Source organism: Sorex araneus, chromosome 5 (assembly GCF_027595985.1).
Source record: "Sorex araneus isolate mSorAra2 chromosome 5, mSorAra2.pri, whole genome shotgun sequence".
NCBI lineage: Eukaryota > Metazoa > Chordata > Mammalia > Eulipotyphla > Soricidae > Sorex > Sorex araneus.
Window position 1 is genome coordinate 132,716,346 of NC_073306.1, and position 23,462 is coordinate 132,739,807.

The 23,462-nt window shown below is 50.8% G+C and overlaps 1 protein-coding gene across 2 annotated transcripts in view; it reads left to right on the forward strand.

Moving 5' to 3' along the window:
- The first annotated feature begins 7,246 nt into the window (after nt 1-7,246).
- PTPN1 (protein tyrosine phosphatase non-receptor type 1) overlaps nt 7,247-23,462 on the forward strand; it is a 58,420-nt gene continuing 42,204 nt past the window's right edge. Inside the window, exon 1 of one of the 2 annotated variants that reach the window (XM_055139334.1) lies at nt 7,247-7,470. In XM_055139334.1, the coding sequence (XP_054995309.1) occupies nt 7,408-7,470 (63 nt within the window). In that variant the 5' untranslated portion in view covers nt 7,247-7,407. The remainder of the gene's footprint in view (nt 7,471-23,462) is intronic. The other variant, XM_055139335.1, reaches the window with a different exon arrangement.

A 23,462-nucleotide genomic window follows, 5' to 3' on the forward strand; every position in this document is an offset into this window, starting at 1 on the left:
TAGTGGTTTGGCACAAGAGTCAAAAATATTTTCTGCGGGCAGAGTGGCGGTGCGGGGTGGGTTTTTGGGGGACGGGGAGAGCCGGCAGCAGAGATACGAAGAGGAGGGGCGGGACAGCTGCTTCCCCAAGCTACAACTCAGCACAGACCCCCCACCCCCCGCCCCAGGTCGGTGGAGAATTTCAGAGCCGGAAGCAGCACCTGGGGTTGACCCCTGGCTCTCCCGTGTCACGGAGCTGGGTGGCTCTGGGTGATGGGACCTGTCAGTCCCCGTCATGGGGGGTAATGAGTGGTGATAGCAGCGTCTCCTCATTCTTAGAGTTTGTGCAGAGCTCCTGAAAGTGCTCATGGAGACCCTGTGGCATCAGGTGGAAATGTTCCAGGCTGAAGCCCGACTGCCTGGCTCGAAATTCCACCCCTACCCTTAAGGCTGTGTGACACGCGGTTCCAGAATCGTGCCCCCCACCCACCCTCCACCCCACTTCCCCAGCGCAGCTGGCCTAGAGCTGGCCCCTGAGACTCAACCAGAGCCAGGAGGTTAATACAGACTCACTGGCCATAGCTACCCATGGGGGGCACGGAGCTGCAGGGCTGAGCTTGTCACATGGACTCCCTGCCCAGGAAGCCGGTGGGAAAAGTGCAGTCAGGGTGACAGTGCTTGGGCCCTGGCAGAGCTGCCCAGGGTAAACTACCTCTAATGCCCTCTTCCTTTTTTTTTTTTTTTGCTTTTTGGGTCACACCCGGCAATGCACAGGGGTTCCTCCTGGCTCTGCACTCAGGAATCACTCCTGGGGGACCCTATGGGATGCTGGGAATTGAACCCGGGTTGGCCTCATGCAAGGCAAACGCCCTCCCCGCTGTACTATCACTCCAGCCCCTCCAATGCCCTCTTCTTATGCCAGGAAACTCCATGCGTGAAAGGCGGCTTGAGTTGAATCCGGGACATGGAAAAGAGCCTCGTTATCTCAGCTTCTAGGACCTTCCAAGGACTAGTAGGCCCCCAGGACAGCATCAAACACAGTCAACTCCATCTCTTTCCTTCATCTGTTTTACGTTCGTGGTGGAGATGCCAGATTACCCCCTAAAGCAAACAGCATCACAACACGTGGGAGCGGCTGGGGGAAATGTGTCCCCAGACGCTTGGTCAGGGAGAAAAGGGGCAGAGTGACGCGGCTCTGCTCATTGGCAGAGTCGGAGGGTCACTCCCAGGGAATGACAGTTCATCAGTCTGACCACTGGGGCTCTGAGTCCCGAGTGCTGAGCACTGGGCGTGCTCCTGTGAAAGAGACCCGGGCTGCTGTCCCCAGGAGCCTCGCCGACGTTGCTCCATGACGGGTGCGACCCATCCAGGATTCGGGAAGGAGCCGCTCTTCTCCCTGGTGGCTCTTTGGGGCCTGTCACAAAGTTTACGGGTCACTGACTCCCTCCGTCAGCCAAGCCCATGCGGGAGAGACCCGAGGAACAGTGGGAGCTGACGAGTCACGTGGCCATTGGTTCCGCTCGGAGCTGTCATCACTCAGACATCCCCAATTGCCACCCTCCCATCTCGACACTCGAGCTTGGCTGGGTGGGGGCCAGGCCTTGGCCAGAAAGTCACAGCGAATCACACAGGACAACCAGGCCTCAAGAGAGCCGCGGCCTGGGCACAGCGGGGCCCTGCCCCCACCCCGGGCCAGCTGCCAGGGGCAGGGACCAGCCAGCGAGGGGACTTTAGGGTGAAGGGGGAAGGGAATGGACAACAAGGAGTGCGCACAGGACTTTTGTCCAGGGTGAGGGGTGGCGTTTGAGGCCATACCCAACTGTGCCCAGGGCTTACTCCTGGCTCTGTGCTCAGGGATCACTCCTGGCGGGCCCGGAGGAACTTCCCTCACTGTACTAGCTCCTTGGCCCTATTTTATATTAAAATGAATGTGGAGTGGAAAGATAATACCGCAGTGAAGGCATTTGCCTGGCACAAGGCCCACGTGGGTTGAATCCCTGGGCACCCTGCATGGTCCCCCAAGCCCCGCCAGGAGTGATCCCAGGAGGAACAGTGGGATCTGAGACCCTCCCTCAGATAAGGTTTATGTCCTTCCAGTCCTCACACCAACTCTCTCTCTGAGAAGTCAGAGCCAGGAGTAAGTCCTGACCACTGCCAGGTGTGGCCAAAAACACTAAACATAAATAAAATAGAAAAAAAAATGGGGCTGGAGAGATAGCACAGCGGGGAGGGCGTTTGCCTTGCACGCGGCCGACCTGGGTTCGATTCCTAGCATCCCATATGGTCCTCTGAGCACTGCCAGGGGTGATTCCTGAGTGCAGAGCCAGGAGTAACCCCTGTGCATCGCCGGGTGTGACCCAAAAAGCAAAAAAAAAAAAAAAAAGGTTTACAGTGGGAGGGCTTGAAACTGGGGGCTTACACACGCAAGGCGAGAACTGCCCGAACTACATTTCCAGCCAGAGAAACAGTTGTGTGTGTTGGCGGGGGGGAAGAGGGGGTGCTCCCACTCTTCCTGGCAGTGTTCTGGAACTCTACAGTGCCAGGCCTCGGACCCAGGTCCTCCACAAGCAGGGAGGCAGAACCAGCTTTCCTGGATGGCGTTGTAGGTTGGTGTAGACGCCAGGATCCAAAGCCAGGGTTTGAAGTCCCGGAAGGGCTTGCTTTGTAGCTATCCCCCTGGCCCTAGCACCGAGGCTTTTGGATACGGGAGGGCTGTGAGACAAAAATCAAGGAGTGCAGGGGCCAGATCTATAGTACACCCTCTAGAGCATGTGGCTGTCCTGGGTTCGATCCCCGGCACTCCATAAGGTTCCCTGAGCCCGACAGAAGCGATCCCCGTGTGCAGTGCAGAGCCAGGAGCCAGTCCTGAGCGCCTCTGGGTGTGGTCCCAAAACCAATAAAGAGATCAATCAAGTCTGCAACCAAGTGACCCGGGCCATTTAAGAGGTGTTTAGAGAGGACCTGATTGCAGAGGTGACCTTGGACTCGGGCCTGATAGGGGAAAAGGTCTTGAAAAAGTCTGGCCCCAGCAGAAGGCCCAGCTGGGACCTTCGTGAAGTGGAAATCTGTGCTGCTTTGAATGGTGGGCTGGGTGCAAGGAAGGAAGGGAGGCTGGGGACGTGGGGCGGGAGTGGGGTCCACACTGTTTCGTTCCGAGACGGTTGGGGCGCCATCAGCCTCAAGCTTTCCAGGAAAGAATTTGACCATCCTAGTGCTTCTACAGGCTGGAGCGATAGTGCAGTGGGTAGGCCTTGCACGTGGCCGACCCAGGCTCAATTCCTCCTTCCCTCTCGGAGACCCCGGCAAGCTACCGACAGTATCTTGCTTGCACGGCAGAGCCTGGCAAACTACCCATGGCGTATTGGATATGCCAAAAACAGTAGCAACAAGTCTCACCATGGAGACGTTACTGGTGCCCGCTTGAGCAAATCGATGAGCAACAGGATGACAGTGACACAGTGATACAGTGCTTCTACACGTAGCAGGGAGGAAGTGAGTCAAGATTTGGCATGAGGGCCTTTACTCAGGATCAATATTCGGGACAAAGCTTCACTCTCTGCGCTGTCTGACCTGGTTCCTGTCCACATAGACTCTTTCCCATCTGAATCCCCCGTCTCTGGACAACGGCTTAGTCTGGGCAGAGTCTTTGCTGATGGAATTCACCCAGGACATCCAGGTGAGCTCATCTGGGTTTACCTGGCAATGCCAAATCCTCCCAGAACAGGGGGGCTGTTCCGATCGGAGTGAAGCAGAGGAAACTCAGAGCCAGGAAGGCGGAGGGGACAAGGGTGGGGGGTGGGGAGAAGCCCCAGAGAGACAGAGGCAGAGACGTGATGGAGGCCACTGGATTTGTGGTGCTGTGTCCCGCCTAGAAATAGCCTAACCTTGGAGCCTGCTTGGGCCTCCTGCAGCTCCCCAAAAGCCTGGACACAGATCTGGCCCCACCCCAAGCTGGCTGCACCCCTGCTGACACTCCCGGATTCCATCCGGGCATCGGACTAATTCACTCACTGACCCGAGCCCGCAGGCTTACAGATGAACCGAGCCTGCTCTCCGCTCCGCTACAGAGTTCCCAGTTCTGGGGCTTTCAGACTCACTCGCAGATAAATGAGCAGAGGGAGAGAGGAAGAGTCTCAAGTCTGGAGAGTCACAGGAAGGATGAAATCTGCTAGCCACAGGGCTGGCGAGGGGAGGGCGTTTGCCTTGCACGCCACCAAGCTGGGTTTCATCCCCAGTATCCCACGTGGTTCCCCAAGCAATGCCAGGAGTGATCCTGGAGGAAGTAAACCCTGAGCACCTCCAGGTAAGGCCCAAACACAAACAAACAAACAAAACCCAAACAAAACGAAAACCAAAAGCTCAAACAAACAAAAAACATCAAAACCAACCTGGTCGCTGCTGGCTTTGTGGGGTGGGCGGCCAAGTCTCCACAACCCTGGGGGCTTGCTAATACCCTCCCCCCCACACACATTCCATTGAGAAATTCTCTCCAGTCAGTTTCGTCTCTTCCGCACAGAACTCCTTCACCATCCCATCAGTTACCTGGAGGCAGAGTGACTCTACTAAAACAGGGTAGAGGCACAGAGGGAGTTCGAAGGTCAGGACCACCCGCCTTGCATGTGCGAGGACCTGGGTTTGATCCCCAGAACCACATCACCTTCCGTCTCCTGCAGTGTCTCTGGGCATCGCCCCAGGGGCCCCTGAGAACCCCTGGCTATGCTGGTAGCCCTGTGGCCCCCAAAATGCCGAGCCAGAGCAGCACCTCACCAGGTCCTAATGCTCAACGTCGACCAAGTTAGCCAAGGACCATAGGACTCCCCCCCAACCCCGAGCACTACTAAGGAGACCCTCCCTCAGATAAGGTTTATGTCCTTCCAATCCTCACACCCAACTCTCTCTATGAGACAACAATGTTTCTTTTCAGTCCTTATTTTACAAAGGAGGGAAGGAACGGAGGCAGAGAGAGATTATGTGTTTTGCCCAAAGTTGCACCGCTAGTATTAGTAGAGTTGGAATTTGGACCCAGGTAGCCAGGCTCAATAAGTCTCACAAGGAGAGACGTTACTGTGCCCGCTCAAACAAATCGATGAGCAACGGGATGAGAGAGAGAGAGAGACAGAGAGAGAGACAGAGAGAGACAGAGAGAGACAGAGAGAGAGACAGAGAGAGAGACACAGAGAGAGAGAGAGAGAGAGAGAGAGAGAGAGAGACAGAGACAGAGACAGAGACAGAGACAGAGACAGAGACAGAGACAGAGACAGAGAGAGCGCCTGGCTCAAAAGCAAGCCCTCCCATGGGGCTGGAGCGATAGCACAGCGGGTAGGGCGTTTGCCTTGCACGCGGCCAACGTGGGTTCGAATCCCAGCATCCCACAGGGTCCCCTGAGCACCGCCAGGAATAATTCCTGAGTGTAGAGCCAGGAGTGACCCCTGTGCATCGCCAGGTGTGACCCAAAAAGAAACCAAAACAAAACAAAAAAAAAAAAGCAAGCCCTCCCTGGACTTAAACCCTGGCTCTGCACCCTGGCTTCCACACCAATACACAGTGCTACTCCGGACAGGTGATTGTGGTGCCTCAGTTTCCTCCGTCCTAAAATGGGAACACTAACAGAGCTGACAGTGTAGGGACATTGCAGAAATGAAATGAGAACGGGATGCCTGTCAGTGTCTGTCTGCCACGGGAACTCAAGGTATAAACTTATAAACTGGAACTTAAAGAATAACTCTAGGATGCAGCTTTTGTCATCTTATTTATTTATTTTGGCCTTGGGGCTAGGACTCTTGGTGCTGAGGGCTTACCTCTGCCTCTGTGCTAAGGGATCACTCCTGGCAGGGCAGGACAGACCATATGCAGTGCCAGAGAGCAAACTGGAGTCGGCTACACGCAGGGCAAATGCCTTCATCATTCTCCGACTTCTCTGGCCCCCAAGTTGCTGTTTTGCACAAGTTGAGATGGAAACAGGCGACACAGAGAATTAGGTCCTCTGTGCTCTCTGACCCCAAGGAGTTCACACTCTCTGTTTAATGTGCCAGAGAGAAATGGGGGCTTACTAGAGCCATGGGCGGGCAGGCACCTCCTGCCTTTTTCTTCCTGCCTTCCCCTTCGTGCTTCAAGGATCAGGTAGAATTAGCTATGGCTACTGGTTCACTGTACATTCATTCATTCACTGTCATCCCGTTGCTCATCGATTTGTTCGAGCGGGCACCAGTAACATCTCTCATTGAGAGATTATTGTTACTGCTTTTGGCATATCCAATACGCACGGGTAGCTTGCCAGGCTCTGCCGCGCGGGCTCCATACTCCTGGTAGCTTGCTCTGAGAGGGGCGGAGGAATTGAACACGGGTTGGCCGCATGAAAGGCGAACACCCAACCGCTGGTTTAAAAAAAAAAAAAAGTTCCTGATAGCGAGTCTTTGGGAGGTGACCCAGAAAACCGCAGTATTCAACACCCTAATGCAGCCTGTAGCTTATGCCCCGCCAAGTCCACCCTGGGTTGTCCTTGATAACTCTGGAAAACGCAGAAAACTGTTCCACAGCCTACTCCCTTTTATTCCTGCAGGGAACCAAATCGGAAATTTCAAATGGAATTCTTGCGTTCTCAGACAAGGGCAGTGCACTCGGGGAGCAGTGGGCCGAGGCCAGAGACGGTAGGGCGTTGATTGCTTGCACACATGTGGCCGACCCAGGGTTCCATCCCTGGGACCTCATATGGGGACCCGATCCCACCAGGAGTGATCCCTGAGTGCAGAGCCAGGAGCAAGCCCTGAACATCACCGGGTGTGGTCTTAAAACACAACCCAAACTGAAGAGCAGAGGGCCTGCCCTGGCCAAAAGACTGGTGAATCAGGTTTTACGATTCATGAAAAATGGGTGGACAGGAAGGCGCATCAGGCCCTCAGCCCATTTTCCGATTCGGATCACTGAGGCCAGGCGCCTGGCGCTGCAAAAGGATTTGGATTGCTTCAAGGTCACCCAGTGACTCAATCACGGGCCTCGGGGCTCGAACTCCTATTCACTGGGGCCGAGGAAAGCCACGTGCTGTGGGCGGGGCACCCCGGGGTCGCCTAGGCAACGGCTCCCGCCACGCCCGCCCGAGGCCCCGCGGGGAGGCGCGAGCGAGCGCAGCCACAGGTCTCGCGGGGCTGTGTCCGCTTCCCGCCCCGCCTCCCTCTGGCTCCGCCCCGCGGAAGTGCTCGCCAGGCCCTCGGGCGCTGATTGGTCGTCCTGGCGGGGGGGCGGAGCCGGCCGCGGAGCGGTGCGTATTTCCGGCTGCCGGCTTGACATGAAGAAGCAACGGCTGCTCGGGCGGCGGTAGCGGCGCGCGGGGCGGCTGGCGGCGGGTCTCGGGGCCGAGCTCTCGACGCGGCCTAGGGGAGCAGCCGGCGCGGTGGGCCGCGGAGGGCGCGCAGCAGCCGTCCCGAGCCCGCCATGGAGATGGAGAAAGAGTTCGAGCAGATCGACCGGGCCGGGAGCTGGGCGGCCATTTACCAGGTGCGGGAGCGCCCCGGAGCGCGTCAGGGCCGCCGGCTTAGGCCGCGCGCCGTGTCTCCTCAGAGCGGGGCTCGGGCCGTGCCTCAGGGGCGCGCGCCGTCTCCTCAGAGCGGGGCCCGGGCCGTGCCCCAGGGGCGCGCGCCGTCTCCTCAGAGCGGGGCCCGGGCCGTGCCCCAGGGGCGCGCGCCGCGTCTCCTCAGAGCCGGCCCGGGCCGTGCCTCAGGGGCGCACCTCGGGCCCGCGTCCGGGGCCGGCCCCCCGCGCCCTTTGTCCGGCGGGTGGGCCTCGCCCCCCGCGCGCCCGCCCCGGCGGGCCTCGCCTCCCTTTGTCCCCGGGGGTCGCCGCTTCCCCTCCTCGAGGGTCCCACCCCAGGCGCTCTCCCTTTGTCTCCCAGGAGGAAAGGGTCGCTCCCCCCCCGCCCCCGCCGACGCTTCCTCTCCCCGCCGTCGCCGGGTGCGGCGCGCCGCGAGCGTGACAGCCCCCGGCCCCCTTCCTGTTCATTCATTGACCGGCCCCTCGTCGGCGCCGCGGGAGTGGGGGGCGGGGGTCGCGCGGACCGGACCCCACCCCCGCGCGGGCCCTGCGGGGCGCCCCGGCTCCCGTGGGCGCCCTCTGTGCGAGGGGGTCGAGGACGTGCGCGCGCGGTGGCCTCGGAGACTCTGCAGCCGGGCCTGGGGCGCGCGGGGGTCCCCGCGGTTGCCCACCCGGCGAGGACGGAGACCGCGTGCGCTTCCGGGACAGTGTCCGTGCGGGGTGTGCACAGGGCAGGGGCCGCGGCCGCGCCCGGGGGCGGGGGGTGGGGGGGGAAAGAAGGCGGCCGGTGGTCGCGGGGCTCGGTGGTCGCGGGGGAGCCCCGGAGCAGCTCTCGGGTGGGCTGGGCCAACAGAAGCCCCTCTGGCGGCGGGGGCCCCGGGGGGCTCCGTTCCCGCGGGCCGCAGTGCCCGGCGGTGGGGTCGGTGGATGCCCCCGTCGCCGTCCCGTCCCCGGCGCCTCAGCCGAGGGCCCCCGCGGCTGACTGAGGGCCCTGCACTGGAGGCCAGGGGCGACCCGGTCGCTCGCGGGCTGCAGCCCAAGTGACCCCAGCAGGGGCGGCCGCCGGGACGGAGAGCCTTTCCTCAGGAAGCCGCGCCGGCAGCGCCGTCCCTTCACAGTTCTCGGCTGAGTTTGATTTCTTTCTGCGTCAGACCAGAAGTGTCCCCCAGCACTGCGCGGGGACGTGTGTTGGGCCGCCACCGGCGGGGAGCTCGCCTGTGCCCCGCTCCTTCTTCTCCTTTCGTTCTCTCGTTCTTGGGAGTGTGATTGTGATTCTTCGCTCCCGAGAAGTAGCCCAGGTGGCTGTGCGCCGTGTGAGTGGATTTCCACACTTCTGTGGAGGTGGTTTCTTGAGCGCCCGAGAGAATTGTGCCCCGGGACTTTTTCTTCTGTGCACCTTACCGGTAGTTTTCTTTCCTGACGTTGAAATCAGAAGCACTTTTTCTTTTTAAGTTTCTAAAGTGGCTTTGTATTAGTCAACTGAGGCATTTTAAAAAACATCAGAGTTTGAATGACTTGAGTGTAATGTGGCCAATTTTCCACAGTGTGTCAGTTTACCAAAACCACTATTTTTCAAGAATTCACAGAAATGTGTTTGTTTATAGTGGGCAGAAAATGAACCTCAAAAAAGCTAATCCTTTATAGCATGTCACAAGAAGTGGCTACCTTATACAGACTGATCTTGAGCTTGTGAAGAATACTGTGATTACAAAAATAATGTGATTTTTATTTAAATTGTGTAATATGGTAGTGTAGTTATTTCTTACTGGATTGACTTCTAACAGGAACAGACAGACGAACAAGCTAGGAAACAGTTGGCAAAAGAAGTAGACTTTTGAGTGCTGAGGAGTCTGGTCCCTTAAAAAACAAGTATCAGCCAAAGATTCTGCCAGCTCAAGTGATAGTGTTTCTAATGGTTATCATCATCATCATCATTATCACCACCACCCCGTTAATCTGTTAATCGTAGTCTCAGTAATGTCTCCATTCATCCTAGCCCTGAGACTTTAGAAGCCTCTCTTTACTCTTTCCAATGGTGCTGCATTGGAGGCTCTTTCAGTGTAAGGCGAATGAGACCCATGCTTGTCACTGTTCTTAGCATATGAATACGCCCTGGGGGTTTGCGAGACTCCCATGTGGGCAGAAAACTCAGTAGCTTGCCAGGTTCTCCCAGAGGGAGAACTAGGCTTTAAGATGTCAAGGCCGCATGCTTCTGGGAGCTTGGTTTTATAGTCTCTGGATGTTGGCAGTTGGTGGGATTACACGGTGGGGGGGGCGGGGGAGGCCGCGGCAGTCCCTGGGTGTGACCGCCTAGCTGCTGGAAAATGGGGGATCTGGGCGGAAGAGGCCCAGTCCCAATCCGAGCAGGCTTGGAGGTCTCAGCCCCGGGTCCCACACATCTAGGTTTCTCTGCCGGTTCCTTCATGCATGGGGCTCTTCTGAACATGTGGAGAGGGGCCCTTGAGCATGACTTTGAGCATGACTGTGAGCATGACTGTGGCTAGGCTCTGGAGGTCTTAGGCCGTTGGAGCTCTGCTCGGGGCAGGGAGGGAAACTGAAGCCCACCTCCTCTGAGGGTCCCCAGGGAAGACAGCCAGGCACCGGGGCAAGAGACACTCTGCTGTTTTTAAAGGTTAATGTTAATAAATAGCATAGATATCAAAATAACGTTTTTTCCCTTTTTTGGTTTTTGACCATACCCAGAGATGCTCAGGGGTTTACCCCTGACTCTGCACTCAGGAATCAGCCTTGACGGTGCTTAGAGGACCATATAGGATGCTCGGGATAGAACCTGGGTTGGCCATGTGCAAGGCAAATCCTCCAAAACCACTCAGGACTAAACAAAGTCTGCATTAGATGATGTAGATGGCTTTAAAAAGTGTTTTCTGTCATTTAAACAATGTGTTGTCTGGTTTGAAAAGTAAGAAATACTTAGTCTGGAGTTTGGAATTGATTTCTGACTGTTCCAAAGGGGAGGGAAAGGGAACAGAAGCACAGAGAGAATTGGGTTTTGGAGCTAGACTGAAGGAAGAGTTAGTGGACCTGAATGAGAGAGAGTAATTGGTAGGTACCCTCCATCAAGATTGGGGTTTGATCTTTTGCTGTGTCTCTGACTCTAAGTTCTTTTGATTTCTCTGACATTTCAATATGTGTCAGTGTGGATGGCGTGGTTGTTTCAGATCAAGAGATTGCAACACTAGCTTGTGAGTTGAAGGCAAGATTTATTCCATGTTAGAGGCAGGCTTTTGTTTTTATAGCTGCTTTCATTATGAAATACATGAAATGCGATCTGATGCCTGATACGGTTAAAACCTTGTTCACTGTATTTCACTAAAATCCCTCACTGCCATAATATACTGCTTGTGCTGTTGGAGTTCAGGAAGGAGAAAATGAACGTTTCCCTGTTATGTTTAGTCCAGTATCATTCTCTGCATTTTGAGCAGCGGAATCTGACCTGTACACTGTGACTCAGATTATTGGGGTGGGGGGTGGGTGGCGAAAATGGGAAATGGCATAGAGGGATTGGGAAGTTGGGGTCATCCTGAGTGTCACCCAGTCTGTTGAGATGTTCTTCTTTAGCCTTGGTTCAAAGGAACTAAATTTAGGTGTCTGGTCACCACTTTGGAAATGGTTTAAAGACTTGTAATTGTTTGGACTCAAATTACCTGGGAGCACAAGTAGAAGTAGTGGCAGAACTCATCTGTGGAATATAAAATAACAGAGTGGGAGACTAACACCCAAGAGTACTAGAGATAAGGACCAGGAGGTCTGCCCCACAGCTTGGATACCAGCCTCACATGCTGGGGAAAAGGCATCTCAGTTAGAGAAGGGAACACCAAGTAGAAAAGTAGAGGATGTTGGGAGGACCCATTTGGGTTGGAAGATGTGAACTGAAAGTAGACTATGGACCAATACTTCTGTTGCAAACTACAACACCCAAAAGGAGAGAGAACAAAAGGGAATGAATGCCCTGCCGCAGAGGCAGAGTGGGGTGGTGGGGGATGGGGTGGGGGTGGTGAGAGGGATACTGGGATCATTGGTGGAGGAGAATGGGCACTGGTGGAGGGATGGGTAAACGATCACTGTATGAGTGAAATGCAAACAAAAAAGTTCATAAGTTTGTAACTGTACATCACAGTGATTCTCTAATAAAAAATTAAAAAAAGAAGTAATGGCAGGAAGGGGCTGGAGCCATAGCACAGCGGGTAGCGCATTTGCCTTGCACGCGGCCGGCATGGGTTCAATTCCCAGCATCCCATAGGGTCCCCTGAGCAACGCCAGGAGTAATTCCCTAGTGCAGAGCCAGGAGTAACCCCTGTGCATCGCCGGGTGTGACCCAAAAAGCAAAAAGAAGAAGAAGTAGTGGCAGGAAGATAGTTTGGGGCCACACCAGGAGGTGCTGGGATGGGGAACTCCCAGGAGGTGTTCAGGCTTGGGGAGAAGGGAATTGAACTGGGGCCTCCTGGATGCAAAGCAGGGGCTCAGGCCTTGAAACTCCGTCAGCGACCCCGTGGGGAGGAATTTTTGCCATTGGTGTCTGTTTGACGTCCCTGGCATATTTATAGGAATGCTTTGGGACTTTTGGATGTAAGTAAAACCTTATCAGATGGGCTTCATGACCTCTGTCCTGCCTTTTTCTTCTTAGTATCAATATTGCCCTTCCCACCCCACCCCCGAAATTGATCACAGTAATTGATATTGAATAATGAAATTGATGTGTCCTGATGATCATCTTGATTGAAATGTAAATTTTCTGCAAAGGGGTTTCAGACTAAACTGCTAAAGTAACAGTTGTGCCTTTTCTTTCTCTTCCTTTTGCTTTTCCCCTATTTTTTGAGCTGTTCTTCATGATGACAGGAAGCTGTCCTTTTGGATGACAGGATCTTTTTTTGGCAATTTGGGGCCTGTGTTGTGCTTTGACTTGCAGGTACTTTCGAGGCCTTTCTGAGCATTTTGCAGAGTCTGGCTTGCCTCCCCACAGAGTCTATGTAAGTTTGCTTAGGTTACCAATTAATTCTGACAAATGGGCAGAGTCATTTTCTTTCCCCTCCCCGCCTTCATGAAAATGAATGGGAAATTGGCTGGGCCCTTGTTATTGAGACTGAGAAGTGTGGCACCAGTCTCTTTGCGAAGAACACTTCTGAGTATCCACAGTGGTGGGGACTTGAGAAGTTGCTCTGTCACTATTGGGTCATCAGAGTCATCAGAGCACGCTTCAGAGCCTCAGTTCTCTGATTTTGCCTGTAATGTTGCTGTTGGTTTTAGTTGCACACTAGAAAATGAATGAACCAGTTATGTGGGGCTTGGTCCCTCAGTAGTTTCTCTACCTGCCTCCGAACATGTATATCCTTCATGTTATCACAGGAGTAATTGTGTTGAATGCAGACCTGAGCTGGTGACTCCTGGCTGCCTTCTCCTGCTTTCTTGGTGTTGGCGGGTCCAGCCTCCTTAGCACAGCAGCCAGGTTCCAGCCGTCGCCTCCTGCATCCCAAGTCTCTGGGAGAGGCATCATAATCCAGACATGTCCTTTTTCAGCCCTTGCGCCAGTGCTTTGCTCAGATCTTTTCCGCTCCCTCGACCCAGACACGTGCCTTTTTGCTGTGGAGTTTTCTTTCCTCTCTGTGGCTGTGCACCACCGTGTGTGTCTCCTGGAAGCCCTGCAATTGTCCTCTCTGGAGGTCAGCCACACTACCTCTCCCTCCGACTGGTTCTACTCCCGGGACGACACTGCGTGCCTGAGATTCAGACTGGGGTGGAGGCTTGCTCTTCAAGCCTGCTGATCTTCCTCCTCTGTTTCTTTGTTTGCCCTTTTCTGCTCTGGAGAAGCCCTGTTCACTCTCATGTGCTTCTCCACTTTCTTCACATCTTTCTAAATAAGTTTCATTAAAAACTGTTTTGCTTCACACATACACATGAACAAAAAAACAGGAGTTGAATTGCTTGTCCACACTAGCTAGGTTCTGATGATATCATGTGTCATGAGGAAATTTTTTTAGTATTATCCAGTGTGTTGGCTTGAAAGAAAGGCTAGGATTCTTTTTGTTGTTGTTGTTGTTGTTTTGGTTTGGGGCTATACCTGGCAGTGTGTGGGGTTACTCCTAGATTTGTGCTCAGGGATCACTCCTGAAAGGGCTAGTGGGACCATATATGGTGCTGGGGATTGAATCCAGAGCAGTTGCATGCAAAGTGAGCATTTTGCCTGCTGTACTATCTCTCTCTCTCCAGTCTCAGGTTTGAATTCTTAAACCTAGTAGAAACCACTAAACCTTTCCGGGAACTGTATTAGCAACAAGTTTGTCCTTGGCTGGGTTAAGCTTAATAGGAAACTTGGGGGCTGTGATCTGCCTGTTACGAATTGTTGAATTGGGGCCAGAACAATTATACAGCACGTAGGATGTTTGACTTGCATACAGCCAACCCAAGTTTATTCCCCGGCATCCCATATGGCCCCCTGAGCACCACCAGGAATGATTCCTGAGTATAGAGCCAGGAGTAACCCCTGAGCATCAGTGGGTGTGACCCCAAAAGCCAAAAAGAAAAAAAAATATTGTATTACTCTTTGGCGAATTCAGTATGCCAAAAACCTTAATAAGTCTCAAAATGGAGATGTTACTGGTGCCTGCTCGAGCAAATCGATGAGCAACCAGGTGACAGTGATATAGTGATTACTCTGTCATCCTGATTCTCACATGCCTTCTTCTAGAAGGGCTTGGCATGTCATGGGTTTGTCAAATAGTTTTTGCGTCACTGTTTCACTGTCATCCCATTCTTGTTCATGGATTTACTCCAGCAGGCACCAGTAATGTCTCTATTTCTCCCAGCCCTGAGATTTTAGCAGCCTCTCCTTACTCGTCTTTCCCAGTGATTGGAGGTTCTTTCAGGGTCAGTGGAATGAGACCTATTGTTATTGTTTTTGGCATATCGAATATGCCACGGGTAGCTTGCCAGTTGCCAGGCTCTGCCCATGTGGGTGGGATACTCTTGCCAGGCTTGCCAGGCTCTCCAAGAGGGTGTATGTGTATGTGTGTGTATATATATATATATGTATGTGTGTGTATATATATATATATATATATATAACTCTCTTTGATTTGTTGCCTACTGTCTGAACTCCATCAAATATGGTGTGGTAATTATGGAAAATGGGTAGGAAGTGTCTTATAATGTGTCTTGAGGCCGCTTCACGTCTGGGGCATTCAGAAAGCGGCCTGAGCATGGCAGCGGTTGGGTAGTGGAGGTCGACTGTCGGGCTGGGTCCCTTGGGGCAGCAAAGGTTCTCACCCGCCCTCTGGGGTACCCCAAGTGAAAACAGCAGGCGCGGAGTCCAGTGGCAGTATTTGCTTATGGGCTCTGAATGATGTTTCTCTCTTAGTAATGACCCTTACAAAGGCTGGGGTTCTTTTCTAAGTACAACGGTAAAGAAAAGCATTTTGGGTTGTTTTTTTTTCTCTCTTCTTTTTGGGTCACACTCAGTGATGCACAGGGGTTATTCCTGGCTCATGCATTCAGGAATCGCTCCTGGTGGTGCTGGCGTGGGGGGGCGGCGGGGGGTGTTGAACAGACCACCCGCAGACCAGGAGAGTATCTTCACCTGGCATTTCCTCTATCCTTGGTGTGACCCTTCCTGTTTTTGGTGGACCATGATAAAGACGATCCCGGATTAAGTGATCACTAAGTTCAAGTCAGTAATACAAGTCTTGAGTGTCCTCACCAGAGAAGTTTATGTTCCTGAAGAGATCCTTGCAAATAGGGCGTCGTCACTCAGTTTTCTAAGGGGTGTGGGTGTTGGTGGGTATAATGAGGCATTTGGTAAGTAGAGTTAAAGGCACAACAGGGTCACTCTCTTTGCACTGAGAGGAACTACCTTTTCAGTAAGTGGGGTTCGTGATGTGGGAGAAGGAAGCAGCTGAGTCGCCTGAGTGACACTTGGTTTTTGCTCAGTAGAGATTGGGTGGTTTTTCCTGTAAGAGATAGAGGAACTGATTCTTGAGAATTTACGAATGATTCAGCCAAGGCAAGGTACATGAGAGTAGCTGGCCTTTATGTTGTAATTTTAGAAAGGGACCTTCGGCTGGCCTAACCTTCATTTGAATGCTGTGACCCTTTACACTTCTGCCCTCTTGGATAGGAAAGTACCCAAGTCTCCAGCATCTTACTGAGAATGCTGGACTTTGTGACGAGGTGGCCTTCCTCTGGAAGCCTGCCCCCCTTGTGAAAAAGCAGCTGCCTGCAGTCATGGCATCAGCCTGAAGTTTGTCTGAAGGCTGGAAACAAGACTGATGTCACATGAAAGGCATTTTCCCCTACCAAATCAATAGTCGAAGAGCAATCTAGCTTCTTGATCACTTGATCTTTGGGGTACTTTACAGTCTACATAACAGCCCAAAATAACGCCTGGGTGATTTTTTATTTCAAAAGGTGATCAGGATAGGATTTAGTTTGCAGCCTGAGTGCTAATGATTCTACCAAGGCCCTCAAATTGCATGGTCCCTTGGAATGTTGCCTAGCTTTGAGTGCTTCAAGAAATTCATTCACTTTACAGACTCAAGAAGGACACAGGGCTTAAAAGTTAAGTGACACATAAGATCTGTGTGTTCTCTGGAGAATATTCGTATTCAGGTCTGTTCATAAGCTAGTACTGTGCTCAGGAAGTCCCTAGCCCTGGCTCTGGGGTCGGCTGGGGTGGGCTCATGTCCTGGGCTGCTTCTCTTCTGCCTGTTGGAGGTTCCCTCCTACAGAAGGAGAAGCCTCATCTGTTTTTGTGGCTTTTGTGGGTGAGCGACACCTCTTGCAAAGATAAGATGAGCTTAGCAAAACGAGGTTTCCAAAATTGTGTCTTAAGTGCATTAGTGAGTGATTAGAGAAGGAAAACTTGCCTGTATCTGTTGCTCAATTTTGAACCACCCCTCTCCCTCCCCCCTTTTTTCTTTCTGCCCGGCTCTGTTCTTGGCACATCTCTTCCTTTTAGAGAATCTTAAGTCAAAGTTGCCACACTAGGTTCCAGCAAATAGCTTCATAACTTTTTACTCTGATGACCGTAGGTTACTCAGAGGATTATACTTCTGTGAACTGCTTACGCTAAAGTGAATAGCAGGTAGTCTGAGATTGGCATTCACTTAAGAAGATGGGGTAACAGATCTGCAAGTGAAAGCAGTTTTTTTTCTTTTTGCCTTTTTTTGTGGGGGTCACACCTGGCGATGCACAGGGGTCACTTCTGCTCTGCACTCAGGAATTACCCCTGGCGGTGCTCAGGGGACCATATGGGATGCTGGGAATCGAACCCGGGTTGGCCGCGTGCAAGGCAAATGCCCTACCCACTGTGCTATCATTCCAGCCCCTGCAGGTGAAAACACTTTTGACTGTAACTTCACTTCAGAATGAGCGGGCAGCATTGAGAGTGCTACGCTCAGTTAACTTGTGATTCTCTTGCTGCTTCAATGCTGGTCACTGCTGCCTTTCTTCTTTTTCCGATGACATGCTCACTATTGAGACACAGTGTTGCTTGTGTTTCTACAGGTCCTCACAGTCAAAAATGTTGGGGCTAAGAGAGTATTCCCTGGGCTTTGCAGGGGTACAGGGAGCTATTTTGCTTCATGGTGGTGTTACTGTTTATTTTTACCCGAACTGAACTACATATTTGCAACATGAAGAGGATGAGGGGCATGGCCAGTACCGTCCTCCACCTCCTGGACACCACATCATTGCTAGAGTCTCCTGCAGCATCCCTGAAAGTGGGGTGAAGGGGTGAAGCAGAATGATGCCACCTGGGTTTCCAGACGCGATGCCACATTTTTGGAGCAGTCCCAGTAGACCATGTGAGAACTGGAACCCCACATGGCACCCCTTGCCCATTTCTTAAGAATCATCCCAGTGGGGGCTGGAGCGATAGAACAGTGGGTAGCGCATTTGCCTTGCACGCGGCCGACCCGAGTTCAAATCCCAGCATCCCATAGGGTCCCCTGAGCACTGCCAGGAGTAATTCCTGAGTGCAGAGCCAGGAGTAACCCCTGTGCATCGCTGGGTGTGTGTGTAAGGGTAGTTGTTCTGTTCTCCCTAGAACCCAGATGGACTTTTCATTTTTCCACCAGCTAGTATGGTAGAAATCACTTTGGCATCCATAGGTTCTATACTTCTCTTTATTTCACCACTGGTTCTCATCCTTTCACCCTGAATTTTCTCTAGAAAACATATTAAGACCTAGTTCTTGTGCAGAGAGCAAATCATTGTAAAGTCACTGGGAAGTTTAACAAACCTAGTTTTCTTTCTTTCTCATGAATGCCTGTGTCAACTAAACTTCCTTTGACAACTTGTTCTTTTACTTGGTGTGACAAATGCTGGCGTTTCTCAACAGACATTGTTGTTAGAAGAAGTTGCTTTTGAAAGTAGGAAATGAATTGCCCTCAGAGGCTTGCATGAGCAGGCATCTGCTCTGTCTCTCCACACTGTGTGAGCCCAGCTGGGGATGGGTGTGGTCCCACTGGCTAACATTTCCTAGTTTTAGTTTGAGGAGGTGGTTACCATTCTAACCACTTTAGAACTGCATGGTATGTGCTGTTTTATTCACCGGCCAAAGCTGGTCCTATGGCTTCTCTTGTACATGTCTTCAAATGAACAAAATACCTTTTTGAGGCGAGGGGCTGCTATTTACATGCCAGGCACGTTTTGGAAGGAGGGAAGGATCCCACAGAAGCTAAAGGATGAAGTTGGCATCACCTTTAGTTCTGTAGATGTCTCTAATGTTTGATTTTTTTGTAGGTCAATCATAAGGAAATAAGAAGTGTGTTATTTGGTTTGAGCTAATTTTAGTCGCCTGTTCACAGCTGGCTTTCTATCTTTTGACATTAAGACATGCTTTCTAGAAAGCCATATTTTGAATGTAGGACACAACCTATATTCTACTTTTGGCTGTATTACAAAAACAATTTCCTTAGTTGGACAGTTTGAATCGAAACATTTTTCTAAAATCATTGATCTTGACTGGAGCAGTCATATAGCAGCTTGTACACAACTGACCTGCATCCCATTTTCAGCACCAAATATGTCCCCTGAGCCCCTCCAGGAGAGATTCCTGCGCATAAAGCTAGGAGTAAGCCATAAGTACCCCTCGCCCAAAATAATAAAATCATTGATTCCTTGCTTAGGGACGAGACATCTTTACTTATCTACGAAGTAAATTAGCTTATGTCATATAGATCCAGGGTCTCAAAGGGCAGAGCTGATACCAGAATTTTTTAAAGATTCTGCCTGACCCTGATTTTAAAATTTTTAAAAATTCTTTTAAAATATTTGTTCAAATATTTGTTAAAACATTGCATCCAGAGGAGGTATTGAAGCAAGGAACTGAATAGGAAACCTGAGTATTTTGCTTCTGAGGGCTAGGCCTTCTCTGTCTCCACTTCTGGATAGCTTCCGTAGAACTATTTGGTTTCAAAATGTTCCCCCAGGCTTCCCTGCTGCCCTCGCCAGCCTGGAGCACATGGTTTCCTATCAGGGACTCATGAGGTCATGGTAAAGGGGACTCTGCAAATGGGGTTGGGGTTCTGGGTCTGCCCAGAATTGTTGGGTTCCGAAGAACCTGTCGGGTGTGATCAGAGGAGCCAGAGTGGAGCGACCTTTCTGGGAAAGTCAGGCTCAGGGCCAACTCAGGCTGGATTTGGGAAACCTGTGTTTTCTGGAATCCTTCTTCTTTATAAGTCGGTCAGCACTTTAAAATTTCATATTAGCTCCAGTTAAAACTAACAGGCATATTATTGTGCTCCGAAAACTGAACCATCCAGTGAGGGCATAACTCTGATAATTTGGAAAAAGCACCCAGTGCACATTGATGGATGCCGTTGCCTTTGCCATTCTTCTCCTATCTAAAGCTCACTATGCTTTGTGATAGTTTGTTGTTGTCATTATTTTGGTTGGTGGTGCTCAGGCTCTGCACTTATGGATCACTGCTGGATGCCAGGGATGGAATCCGGTTTTCCTGGATCAGCTACATGCAAGGCAAACACCCTGCCCTCTATGCTATCGCTCTGGCCCCTATTCTGTTATGTAATTGGGACTGAAATTTCCCATTCAAGGGAGTGTGGTGCTGTGGGATCCTTCTCCCTGTGCTCCCCATTCACTACTCAACCTAGTGGTGATGCACAGTGATTGGATTGTTCTGTGCCCTGGGCACTGCGCAGAGTGCTTTACCTGCCACGGCATTATTATGGCCCCATAAATTGGTCTTTGATAGCAGGAAATGGGTTAGGACAGTTATGTGTTCAACCTTGGTGCGCTTCTCAGCTGGAGTTGAGTCTCTTGTGCTGTGTCCAATTGAGGACAAATTCTCAGGCTGCAGGGCACTCAGGCTAGCCAGCTTCGATGGTCAGGACAAAGAGGGGGTTGTTGTCAAGTTTGACCTTTGCCCAGTTTTCTAACCTCTCACCTAGATGTCACACTGGTCACCCACAGTCAGATTTCTCTTGGTCCTCACAGTGTTTTAAAAATGATGAGTTTAACTTTTGCCATTGTTTATAAACCATAAGATCACACACCAGTCTAGGCTTCTGCCTCTTTTTGAGAGCTCTGAAGGTCCGGAGGTCGGTGCCCACCACTGCACTCTGAGCTGAGGGCACCGTTCCTGTTGGCTGGACACACATACTTCATACTGGGCCAGCTGCTCCTGGTCCCCTGCAGTATCCCCTGTTTTAAGCTGTGTTTGTTTCTTGGAGTTTGGTATTAGAATTAATACCAAACATTAGAATTAATGTGGATATGGGGGGGTGCTCACTGGGAGAAGGGCCACACCTGGCAGTTCTCAGTATATACTCTTGGCTCTGCACTCAGGAATCACTCCTGATGAGCTTGGGGGACCTTGTGAAGTGCTGGAGATCAAACCTGGGTTGACCACCTGCAAGGCAAGAGCCCTCCCCACTGTGCTGTTGCCCCTGCCCAGAATTACGGTGGTTTAAAAACTATTTAGCTGGTGTCATTTCATTGCATAAAATCAGAGCAGCCAAAGGAAGATCAGGATTTGGTGGCCAGTATAAAAATACCTGAGGGCAGGCCCCAGACTTTCTAATCCTGGATAAAGTTACTGTCTTTCTCCAGCTGCTGCTTTCCTCCCTGCCCTGCCCTGTTCATTCCCTTCTCATCCGCAGTGACACTGTCACCGTGTTTTTCCACCGTAAGCCACTGAGAGTGATTGTGCTTTGTCCCATGTCCAGTTATTTCCATGAACTATTTTTAATGGCCAACTTGGAAATTCTATTGGGTGCCTCTGGGAATTGATTTTAAAAGAATGACTTCCTCAAAGATACTTGTGCTGACACATCCAAGAGGCGTTGTTTTGAATGACTTACTTTGTGCCGTGGTTAGCTAGAATGATACCATTTGTCATGTGGCTGAGCTCATGATTTGATGGTTTCTCTACTTAAGAGGGGAAATAAATGATAGCCATGATTCAGATAAATCTTAGAGGCTGAAGGGAATATGTGCTGCTTCCGGCCTGCCTCCCTGTCTGATAACACAAGTTCATATTGATCCTTCCTGAGTATCTGGTGTTTTGGTTTTGGTTGTTTGGGGGCTCTCCCCAGTGGTTGCTCTGGGGCTACTCCTCACTCTTGATATCATGTTGTGATACTGGGGGGAACCATGTAGTGCCAAGGATCAAACCCAGGCCTTCTACATGCAGAGCATATGCTCAGTCCTTTGAGCTGTTACTCCCAAACTTGTTATTGTATAGAGGCAGGTTATATAAGACAAATAAGAACAAGGTGTAAATAAGGGAGATACCTTGCCATTATGTCAAACAATCAAGGTCTTTGTTCTATACTTTGTTACCCACCCCCCAAGGTCCCCGAAAGCACAAAGTCAGCTCAGTGACTAATGGGACAGGATAGAATTGTCACTTAATACTGGAAATCTGTAACTAAAGACCAATTTCTCCATGGAATTTATCATCTACCTTCATCTGTTGCATTGTAAATCTCAGTCTCTAGCAGGCTGACTTCGTCCCTTCAGGCAATACAGAACAGCTCCTCAAGGAATGTCAGGCTCTATTCAGTGGCCCCACCAACCTGGCCATTATATCTAGGACACATAGGAGCCTAGCCCAGTGTTCACTAACCTTTTGACACCTGCGGACTGGCCCCTGTCCTTCTGGCCAGTTCATGGACCAGCAGTTAACAACTACAGTGGTAGACCAGTGATTTTTAACCTTGCAGTTCCTGTGGGCCAGCACCTGTTAGGTCGAAGACCACCACTAGCCAACAGTCCCAGGTTGGAGTGATAAGAACCTGTAGGAAGAGTAGCTCCTTAGGGCTGGGCCCAGAAGAGCCAGACAGGGCACATGTCGGATAAAGCTTGTCTTTGCTGCGACCAGCAGCGGGACACGAGAGGCTGTCCACAGCCCTGGTCTGGGGCTTGCTGCTCCTTGCCCTTCCTGGCCTGCTTCTCACCAGACTGAGTGTGGCCAAGGGTGCACCTCCTCTGGAGCCCCTGCCACAGCGCGTCATCTTGAGGCAGATTGAGGGCAGTGACTTGATCGTGTCTGTGTCAGTAGTTTTCTCTTACTAAATCCATCTGTACAAAAAACATTTAGGTGCATTTTAATATGTAACATAAAGAGTTTCAAAAATAATCTTTCCATGTAAGCCTGACTCACTATGAGTAAATTGAAAATAAGCAGCTAGCCCCCTGATTTGCAGCTGATGCTGGGAGGAGAAAGGGCTCATTTATTCATGGCAAGTTTTAAAGGATATTTTTAATGATGTTGGCTGCCTGACCACATTATGTGGTCTGCATGTTAGCACACAGATGGCTTTGTGAGAATGATTCTTTCAAGTCAAGTACCTTGTAAAGGAACAAGTTTACCATAAGTCTCTTAACTTTCCAGTGACTGGTAGGTATTCTCTTTTAGGCATTATAACATTTTGGAGACTATAAATTCTGAGACTTAGTACTTAATTTTTTTTTCTTGTAGAGATAACTTAGATTTACAAAACCTATGTTTTATGGATACAATTTCCTGCCTCTCGAAGATGTTATGTTACCAGACCATACCACCGAAGTTCCTAGCCTTCTCCCACAAGAAGTCACCTGAGTTCTGCAGAGTCCCAAGGGTTTGTTTTCATTGGACATGTGTATTCCTGTGCTTGGCATCTCTGTCCCACAGATGAGTGAGATGATTGAACATTCATCTTCCTTCTGACTTATTTCACTGACGTGACCCCCTCCAGCTCCATCTGTGTTGTTACAAAAGCAAGATTTTCACTTTTCCTTATGGTTGAATTGTATTCCATTGTGTGTTGTGTGTATCGACTCCATGTGTAATCTCTGTTTTAAGGCACTTAGGTTATTACCACACCTTGGTTCTTGTAAAAAGTGCTGAATCGAGGTGTGTGAATATGATTTCAGACTAGTATGGTATTCTACAAGTAGATGGACATAGGAATAGAATTGCTGGGTCACATGATAGCTAGAACTATTTTAAGAAATCTCCTAATTTTCCCCTAGAGGCTGGGTCAGTCTCCATTCCTCTGAGAGTGAATGAAGGTCCCCTTTTCTGTCCACCTCTCCAGTAATGGTTGTTTCTAACCATTTTGAAACAGGCAGCCTCACTGGTATGAGTTGATAAGATAATTATGATTGTCATTTCCTATATAATAAATGAGTGAACGGTCTTTATGAACCTCCTGGCTAATATGATTACTTAAATTTAAACACAAAAATTATCACTTTGAGTCATTCATAATGATTTGCTGATTGTAGCTTGTTTCTACTCTGTACTTACTCAGATTTTTCCGTGGCATAAAGGAGCCATCTGCATACCAGGCTGTGAAATTCTCTCCCAAGTCCTGATTTCAGCTATGAAAATTATGTATAGTAGTCGGATTAGATTTAAATCATTGTAGATGTAGATTTGAAAAGTGAGGGGTGAAATGACTCAAAGGATTGGATTGTTTGGTTCCTGGCACTGTATGGTC